Here is a 10,226-nt window from a genome sequence, read left to right on the forward strand (position 1 = left end):
CAATCACATTTGTTTCGAACGAAACAAACCAAAGTTAAGCGGGAAAGGGGGTTTGGTCGTAAATGTTTGGGCACACGGAAGTGCGTTTGCCCTTTAGTATTAGACATCGCAAACCTGCGGTACTGTCCATCGATTGATAATACAATGATACACTGTGCCAATCGGTAAGTGGGACGGTCAAAAAAAGAACACTTGTCTGACTTTGCGATCAATTTTAGGGTACTTAGAATTGATAACAATGAATTTCGCTTATCACATCTTCTTTGTCTATCTTTCTACGAAGCATGTGCAAAAAGAGAGAGTAAAAATCGGTCACCAAGCGGCGCAATGATCGAAAAAGTGCAAAAAGTCAAAATTTTGTCAGCCAAACGTAAAGTTGGACACTTAGGATTCCTAAGAATGTCTGCGGCTGAAGTGTTATGGAAGCTAGCTTAGGCACGTAAAATCATTTTCTGATGATCTATGATATACTAAATTATTGTTATATTTATAAAAAAGATGAGTTTTGATAAATTATTTACACTTTGTGGTTGAAATATGTTACACCACTGCAAGGAATGAAATATTATCTTTTTTATCATATAAATCGATTAAAAATGCCGAAAGTTATCAGGTTTTATCAATTTAACCAAAGTTACTGTTTTGCGATACACTAACAATCGATAAAAAAGCCCATATTGTCAAAAATATAACTTGAAATGGGTCGTCTTACAATAAACTTAAAGGACGATGATGTGAGATTCATCAAAAAACCAACTGAATTGAAGACTTTTCCTCAATTATAGATGTCTAAGAATTTAATAAAACAATGAAAGCATTTAGAAAGTTCCAAACTATTTCCAGAACATACCCGCAGAAACCGCAAACAACGCCTTTACTTTTCAAAACCTTATATAGACGATGATTTTAGATTATGTTGAAAGGTACTCTCCCTATCTCGTTCAAATGCATTCATTTAATGTGGTAATTGTCGTCACAGTAAGTATGACTTATATATGAAGCAAACATATACACTTTTGGTTAGAAAGGCAGGCAGTTTTAGAACGTAAAACGGAGCTGACGAGTTTTAAAAAAATTGTTGTTTTAACTTCTATTCCTTGGAGGTCATTTGTTAATGTTGTAGGTGTTTATGTGATCAGAATGAACTGAAAAACTTGTTTTTAATTAAAGTACGATAAGTACCCATCACAACGTTCATATGATGAAGAAAATTATGACAGATGTTGTTGATATAGTTTGACTATTCCAAGATTAAGCTACGAATAACACAAAAGTTACTACTCTAAATCAGCCTCAAAGTTCAGAAGAATCGTTCTGAGTCTTTAGTATGAAATCCAATAGCCAATTTGAGTAAAATTGTACAGTATCCTATGTTACAAACACTGTATAGTATAAATTGGTAACAAAACAGCAATAGGAAGAAATTTAAGCAGAAATGTTCAATAAAGTTAGAAAAAACTGTTGTCAAGCATCAAAAAACAGTCATAGACTATAACAGAAATAACATTAAATACCAAAAACTTCTGGAAATAGTTCAACAAACCACGTATTAAACCTGAAAAGCAAGTGTCCAACTTTACGTTTGGCTGGCAAAATTATGATTTTTTGCACTTTTTCGATCATTGCGCCGCTTGGTGACCGATTTTTACTCTCTCTTTTTGCACATGCTTCGTAGAAAGATAGACAAAGAAGATGTGATAAGCGAAATTCATTGTTATCAATTCTAAGTACCCTAAAATTGATCGCAAAGTCAGACAAGTGTTCTTTTTTTGACCGTCCCACTTACCGATTGGCACAGTGTAACACACATTAGCCCCAAACAAGTGGATAACATTTTTGAAATAATAAAGCAACACGACTTCGCTAGTTAATTAGTTTTAAATACCATATGAAACATGTACCTAAATAGTAGTAGAACGTGTAGGTCCTACTGCAGTCCAATGCATCTTCTGCGATTGGAATGGCACTTGCATTGCTGCAAAACAGCAGTTCAACGTAAAATACGTGCCTTGATGCAGAACTTTACTCAAAATAACTGTGAAAGAAAGGGTGCAGGGCCGATACAAAAAAAAAAGGTCCACAAAACAAATGGACGAAGAAAAGCCTTTATTTACCTACTACAGGAAGTGAAGAGGAGGAAAACTTCTACACCTCTACAGCACAAATGATGGGGTGAGTGATTGTGGCGTGTTAAAATTCCCCCCAGCCTGGCTGCTCTTTAGCTTTCCCAACCCGACTCAAATTGTCCGGTCGAGTGAGAATCAGGGGGTTTCAGAAAACATATCACAAACATTGTTTTATACAGTAGTTTATGTTTTCCATTATGTTTCTGTGGTCCATAGGTTCTTGACTTTCCTTCTTTGTTACCATCAAACAATTATTTTGTGAACACGTTGCAAGCCGAAAGATGATGCATGTTGAATAATGTAGTGGATTAATGAAACTGAAGTGCATGTGCTTTGTAGATATTCACCTGATCTCATTTAATCCTTTTTTAGTAGCCCATCTGAACTGGTGGCTTAAGATTTGACAACTATTACGGAAAAAGTACTTTTGAATAAATGTTGTTAAAACATTATTTTGCGGTGAGAAGAACACTGGGAATCACATACCCAGAGTAGTTCTGGTAATGGTCCAAAATACTATACATTCAAAGACAATTAACAGACAGGTCGGGTCAAAGCTGATTTTTGCTCCGCCATTGTTGTGACAGTTGGTTAAAAAAGTGTTTTAAAAAAAATCCAGCTTACTTGTGGGAGATCTCCGCCAAAATCTTCGCGAAATAGGTAGTTGGTAATTCTAGATCACAGTATCCATAGTCTCGCGGATAGAAGTCTGCTCTTCTGTGTGAAATCATGGGATATGGATCCTTTTGCTCGCTGTAATTGCCGAAATTAAGTGTGTTGGTCTTTCTTATACGGAGGTTTCCTCCAGAACATATTTCGAACGCCTCAACTCTTTGTTCTGTTGATGAAACATACCAAATTTGCAGTTTTACCCCACTTTCATCGCTGTTCGTGAGAAGTAAACAAAATTTTAACCAACTGTCAAAAATTTTCCCACGGTTTTCGGCTCGTTACATGGTATGCTGCGACCTGTCTGTTAAATGTCTTTGTATACATTACAACAAACAAGTTCACACGGCCGTAGGTCATAAAAAAGCGACCGACATTTTAGGCTTTGCAACATCCTAATGCTTGTCACAAGAAGAGTTGCACCACCGGAAGTAAATTGCGGATAAGACTCTGGAATAATGTGCAAAAGTTGCAAAACTTTTGAACTTTTGTATCAGGGTATGAGGCAAACAGAAGTTATTGGAATCCGTCCAAAGATTTACTATGCCGCAATCAATTTTACAATTACATAAAAACTTGTACCTGCAAAGTATATGGGCGAACTGTGTCGGAACAAAAAACAGATTCCTTTATTTGAAAATAAAAACAAAAACAAATCTTTGCTTGTTTTTCGGGATCAAGTTTTGTTTGTTATCATTTTTTTCATAATAACCAATGCTGGAATCAAGAGATACAATTTAATTAAAAAAAGCATCGAGATGGGGTTTCCATGCGAAGGAAAAATGGAATCTATTTCACACAAAAGTCTGTCACATGTTTTGCACCACGACCAGTATGCATGTGACTGGTTGCCCATACTGGCCTTGCAATTTCGTCGAAAATACTCGGTATTCCCCATAGCGCCAAGGTTTGTTTTCTGAAGAATGGGAATAGCAACTACTTCCAAACCATTCATCAGACGGTGCGAAATTTCACCGCGTTTCATTGCGTTGAATTTAAAGAATTTCCTCGCATCGCAGAAAAAAAAACATTCGAAAAATCAACGCAACCTACAGACGACAGAATGGCGGCGGAGAAGAAAATCACCAACAATAACAAAAGTGGAAAGAACTGCCCTATCGCGGAGAGAAACCCGAATGCGGTACGCGATTGCGCAATCGTACCGGCGGCGGCGGCACATACAGCAACCTTTCTTCGTTCTACTATACTATAGGCGGCAGACCCCGATAGATGGACACGGCCGGACAACGGAGAGAACGAGATGGGCTGAATATGACACAGAGGTAGTAGTGGCGTGTATGCGCGTGAGTGTGTGTGAGTTCGTCGGTCCGTAAAATGCTAGGGGCACGAAATGACTGCTTTCTTCTTCACATCACTTTGATTGATATACGAATCCGTGTTTCGGTAGACCTTCTTTTCGGAAGGAAAATTAGACCCACAATTCACAGTTATTAACTTAACCTTTTCACTTGAACACTTGCGGGATAACGATCCCGATTCACAGCGTCCTTTCAGATGGTGTTTTTTGTTCTATAAGCTTTACACTAGATTATGGTAGGTAGGACATGTTGAAAAGTTCACTTACTTTCGCGAGCACCAGGTTAGCACTATATTTGCACACCACACACTGTTTGCATCGATCTCCAAGTCTACATCGTCAACGGAACTGAACAATATCGATGAAAAGATTTTCGTTTTAAAATATTCCTAGTGGAATACAAAAACAACGTGCTCTTCGAAACGGTTCGAGACGACTGTATGAACATCCGTTTTAATTTAGAGCTCCCGTTCGTATGCGTATCCCGCTGCGCTACGCACCATAATGCATCATCCAGAGGAAGTGGTGAGCAGTGCTTTCAACATCATTCTTGCTCTCTTGCTCTGGCTTTTCCACTTTCCAAATCAACATACACCACACTCAACACACACAAAGTAGAGTTCATTTCTCCGTCTCTTTCCTTTTCCAAAAATGTTGCCTACTCTCGTCGATTCTTTGAGGTCAAATTCATAAAAACAGTGTCATGTACGTGTCTCCCGCAGCACGAAGGGTCAAGCGTTCCTAGCAATACCACGCCACACAACAGCAAGCGGGGAGATAGATGGTGCCCTTTTTAACCTCTTTTCAACGGAAGAAGAGTAATTTAATATTTGATCGATTTTAGTTGCAACAGCATATGCCGTATAAGAATCGCAACATCAAAAGTTGGCAGCCGCAAGACTCGGCTGTGTGGCACACGCTAGCAGTTTTCCGCAGTGTGCGAGAGAAGCGATGCTGTCGATGATGTCATCAAGTGAAATAAAAATATCCACTCTTTTAACACCCTTCTGTTCTTTCTCTCTCTCACACACACACACACTGAACGGGCTGCTCTCTTTTGAACATGCAATGTGCTGTTCCGCTCGCTCGTCATCTTCCCTCGGAGGATTTTTTCTGGCAGGCATGAGATGATTTTGCTCATCCTTCGACCTCTTCAGCCGCTGAATTTAGAAGATGGATCTCTGATGGGCAACCCAATCCATTTCAACCTTCATTGCAACAGGCAAACAAACTGGAGCTTCTTCGTTCGTCACCTGTCCCATGACACTTTTTCCCGAACACAGCTACATTTAATGTGCACACAAACACCTACGCGGCAAGTTGCATACACCTCTGCCACCCAAACTCTCTACCAGCTAAATAAGATAGTAATGGGCGTTGTCGCGGAAGTCAGAGTCGGCAATGGTCACCTTTTAACCACCCCGCCGTTTTTATAGCACACACCGTTTCACCGTTTTCGTTATCCATTCTGCTTTGATCACCGTTTTATCTATTTTTCTTTACATATATTACCGTTTAGCGCATATAACGTGCAAACAAATGCACTGCTCACAGTTCACATACGCACGCGCACGCACCACACAGTCTGAGTACTGCAATCCTTAGCCACAGTCGGAAAAATCTCTTCTTGCTAGGCACGGCGAAGCGATCCGTTCGCTTTTCTTCCTTATTTTCTCCCTTCCTTTCGGGTTATTCCGCGTTTCTCTTAACCTTCCACCCCAACCGGAAAACCTAATTCAAAATGCCGCCCTCTCGCTCAGACCATCCTTTTCTGTAGGCAACCTCCCTTTCCTTCAAAACGAACGGTATCATTTCGATCGCTCGACGGTAAAAGTACTCCGTCCTTATCCTCCCCACTTTTAATTTTTCCAGTGCATCCCTTTCTGACGCAACGAGTGAAAAATAGCTCCCTTTTGGGAGCTTTGAGAAAGGGAGAAAAATCGATACTTTTACGAAAAACTACATCTTCTGTCCCATTCTTCCCTGGGGATGAAAAGGCTCACGACGCGCGTTCCACTTTATCCAGAAATTGGTTAATTGCAAACGAAATGGACGAAAAGCAGGCAACGGCTCGCGCTCCATACAGCCCTCCAACAAAGCGTTTCGCAGTGTATTTGCCTTACACGACGATGGGAAAACGTCTGTATCTTACAACAATTAAATTGTGGCCCCGTTAGCTTCACATTTCACTGAAAAACTAAACACACTACACACCCTCTTCTGGGTTCCGGGCGGCTGCGAAAGCTGTCATAAAATTACCTTTTCCTGCGGGAAAAAACTGCTCGGCCTTCCCGTTGCAACAACACATCAATCACCCACAGTAGGGAAATGATCTTCTGTACAGTTTTGTTACGATATTTTTAATTTCACCTTCTTTTTCCTACACTTTTCACTTCAATACCGGGTGTTCGAGGCTTTCTTGCGCGACGATCAATAGGAACATCCTCACTCGGCAACGCTCTTTTTCGGACAGAACGCTTCGAAGAAGCGTAAAGTAGTGTTGGCAGAATCGGGTTTCGAAAGCACACACTGAGCAGTCCAACGTCTATAACAACCTTGATTCGGAAGATCCAAAGACTCAATTCTAGGGGTTGACGGATTTTAAAGGATTGGATCCCAGCAGATAGGTTCGAATTAAAATCGTTCCTTTGGGATTCGAATCAGACAAGATTGTTTTGGACCTCGATTTGTTTCAATTCTCACTTTGAATCGGACGTGAACTAAATCTATTTGAAATTCATGTGACTCGTTTCAGACACGAGGTGAGCCGAATTAGACACGTTATTATGTAGAAACATTCAACCTTTCGGATCGACTTTTTTCGATCGTACATGTTTTTGCCTACAGGATCGTTTATACTACAAATACCAAAGGTTCCATTGACGTGATATGTATGAACAAATGTGTTGAGAGCTCAATTCGATCGGATTAGTTCGGTCGAAGCTCGTGTTACGGCAGAATATTTTTTTAATCCCAAAACCGATTTAGCAATGTGTGCCCTAATATAAACGACTTTCATGTAACTATGTTGATAGTAACATGTTTCCATCCGCTTATGTAGCAACAAATTTGGGAACCTCAAGCGAAACGCATTAATATAGTGGTCGGATTGGATGAATACAATCCAGCTCCGACTTTGCAACACTATGGACAACAACCAAACGCAAAACGTCGCTGTTGACACTAGTTCTGTGACGTGTTTATATTTGGTGATGAGTTGTTATCCATTCGTCCCTAGAATTCGGTTGCAAAAGAGGACTTTCTCGTAGTCCTTTCGCGTTTTTCTTTCAACAGGCACTAGTGGCACCGAAAAATAAATAGTCAGAAAACTAATCCGTTTGAAACTGTTGTTTTTGTTACCTTGTTATTAACTAAGTTTACGTTATTGCTTTCGTTTGTTAATAATAATAGTGTAAAGGTTGTGTGCCCCGTGGCGAACATCGTCGTTTGCGCGTGAAAGATGTTAGACCTATTTACGATATTCACCAAGGGTGGCATCGTACTATGGTGTTTCCGTAGCACGAACCAACTTTTCGGACCATCCGTAAACGCACTCATCAAAGGCGTTATTCTACAGGTGACCCCTTGTCCGCGGCGCAGGGCTCTGTGATAAGAAGCGCTGGTAATATTTACGCATTATGCTTTTTCTTTCGCAGGAACGCTCCGGAGTGTACGATCACGATGGGCTGTCGCTTCAGTACAAGTTGGACAACGAGTTCGAACTCGTCTTTGTAGTTGCATTCCAGAAGATCCTTCAATTGGCGTACGTCGACAAGTTCCTAAGCGATGTACACCTGGAGTTTCGGGACAAGTACAAGAACGATCTGCGAGTAGACAGTCGGAACTATGGCGATTTTGATTTCAGTGCCGACTTTCGGCGGATTCTTGAGCGGGCGGAGAAGTGGGGTCGACAGCAGGCGACCATGCCGAAGCAGATGCGCAGTTATGAGGATTCGGCAAAGTCGAAGAAAACGGTTGCCTCCATGATAGAGCGCAAGGGTGAAGAGAAACCGGCTGGTAAAAAGTCGGTGAAGATCGTTGAGAAAAAGAAACCGGACGAAGAGGAGGTGGATTATCTTCCTTCCTCCCCGAAAGCCGAAGCAACAAATGGGGCCGGTGCTGGAGGAGCTGACGTTCTGATTCTCGAGAGTCGAAAGAAGCTGGCCGAGAAGATGCTCGGCAAGGGCAAGAAACCGGAGAAGCAAAAATCTCCCAAGTCGCCCCAGCAACAGAAATTGGGTAAACAGATGCGCGTGTGGGATTTGGGCGGAAACACCAAGGACCTACCGAATCTGGACCGCTCGAAGGACCGTCCAGAGGACATGCGAAGCGATTTTACTGCGAATGATCAGATGATTGGCAGCATGAAGGGAGGTATTCAAGATCTGGACGTCGATTCGGATAGCGACAACTATTCCGAAGAGGAAGACGATGAGGTGGAGGAGTATGCTGGCGCAGCTAGCAAAAAGCAAACGAGTGGTACGCGTGGTGGAATGTTCTCCATGTTCAAGGGACTGGTCGGGTCGAAGAATCTTTCCCGGGACGACATGCAACCCGCGTTGGAGAAGCTCCGCGATCATCTGATTGCGAAGAACGTTGCGGCCGACATTTCGCAGAAGCTGTGCGAGTCAGTCGCCAACAAGCTGGAGGGTAAGGTGATTGGAACGTTCGATACGATCACGACCACGGTCAAAAACACGCTCACGGAAGCACTCGTCCAGATACTGTCGCCCAAACGGCGTGTCGATATCCTGCGCGACTGCCTCGAAGCGAAACGCGCTGGACGCCCATTCGTGATGAGTTTCTGTGGTGTCAACGGTGTCGGCAAATCGACAAACCTGGCCAAGATCTGTTTTTGGCTGATCGAGAACAACCTGAGCGTACTGATCGCGGCCTGCGATACCTTCCGTGCCGGTGCGGTGGAGCAGCTGCGTACACATATGCGTCACCTGAACGCGTTACACCCACCGGAGAAGCACGGGGGTCGCAGCATGGTACAGCTGTACGAAAAGGGTTACGGCAAGGATGCGGCCGGTATAGCAATGGAAGCGATACGGTATGCGAACGAAAGTCGCATCGATGTAGTGCTGATCGATACGGCGGGACGGATGCAGGACAACGAACCGCTAATGCGTGCCCTCGCGAAACTGATCAAAGTCAACGAACCGGATCTGGTGCTGTTCGTCGGGGAGGCCCTCGTCGGTAACGAGGCGGTCGATCAGCTGGTAAAATTCAACCAGGCACTTGCCGACTACTCTTCCAGCGATAGGCCGCACATCATTGACGGCATCGTGCTGACGAAGTTCGACACGATCGACGACAAGGTGGGAGCGGCCATCTCGATGACGTACATTACCGGCCAACCGATCGTTTTTGTCGGTACAGGTCAAACGTACACCGATCTGAAGGCACTGAACGCTAAGGCTGTCGTGCATGCGCTGATGAAGTAGAGCCATTGTCGTCCATCCGATAATCACAAATTCCACAAGAAACAATCCATTCTTAATCCTCCATCCCACGTGTAACTAGTCACATCCATCCTTGGCAAAGAAACATTGTCAAACACACAGCAACATGGCGTATAGCGCGACATAAAACATTAAAATCTTTCGTGGCGCACTCGTTCCATTGATAATACTGGCATCAAAGCAAAAACACATAGGGGCAGCTGCCACAGAGTAATCGACCAGCAACAGAGTACATCAATGAATTTATACAGTATGGCTTCGGGATTTATGGGTATTGGAAAAGTTGTATAAAGAAAATTTAAAAAAACTGAAAAATATATTCCTTAATGCAAACTGCAAACTTGATGGTGTTGTGTTCTTTCACCCAACTGAACTCGTGTTTCTCAATATTAACTTTCCACTAGGTAGGTAGATTGAATAAAAATGCACTGGAAGATCTTTTTAATGATACTTTTGGACGATTTGTATCGCTCTTTTTTATTACCCCAATGGATAGCTTCAAAAGCGTAACAACTATTTGCTTATTCCCGCGCCGCCAACACCACACTGCCTTATCCGCATATTATCCAATCAATGCTCCCTATTGGCCACAATTGTTCACTTTGTAATCCTTATTAAACGAGCCAGTTAAATTGGTTTGCATAC

General features: G+C 42.5%; 2 protein-coding genes across 4 annotated transcripts in view; one reads left to right on the top strand and one right to left on the bottom strand.

The window, feature by feature from the left end:
* LOC131259896 (spectrin beta chain) overlaps window positions 1–6,573 on the bottom strand; it is a 30,093-nt gene extending 23,520 nt beyond the window's left edge. For all 3 annotated transcript variants that reach the window (XM_058261506.1, XM_058261505.1, XM_058261504.1), the window contains exon 1: window positions 6,373–6,573. The gene's annotated coding sequence lies outside the window, so the exon portion shown is untranslated. The remainder of the gene's footprint in view (window positions 1–6,372) is intronic.
* Window positions 6,574–7,354: 781 nt separating this feature from the next.
* Window positions 7,355–9,912, top strand: LOC131271558 (signal recognition particle receptor subunit alpha homolog). The gene is made up of 2 exons (XM_058273031.1): window positions 7,355–7,690; window positions 7,770–9,912. The coding sequence occupies exons 1-2, from the start codon at window positions 7,574–7,576 to the stop codon at window positions 9,561–9,563; spliced, it is 1,911 nt and encodes a 636-aa protein (XP_058129014.1). The 5' UTR covers window positions 7,355–7,573; the 3' UTR covers window positions 9,564–9,912.
* The last annotated feature ends 314 nt before the right edge of the window (window positions 9,913–10,226 follow it).

The sequence above is a fragment of the Anopheles coustani genome, chromosome 3 (genome assembly GCF_943734705.1).
Source record: "Anopheles coustani chromosome 3, idAnoCousDA_361_x.2, whole genome shotgun sequence".
NCBI classification, from domain to species: Eukaryota; Metazoa; Arthropoda; class Insecta; order Diptera; family Culicidae; genus Anopheles; species Anopheles coustani.

Coding starts and splice junctions, on each gene's coding strand:
- LOC131271558 (XM_058273031.1), top strand. CDS start 7,574: ATGTTAGACCTATTTACGATATTCACCAAGGGTGGCATCGTACTATGG. Junction 7,691..7,769: donor TCAAAGGCGTTATTCTACAG/GTGACCCCTTGT, acceptor TTTCTTTCGCAG/GAACGCTCCGGAGTGTACGA.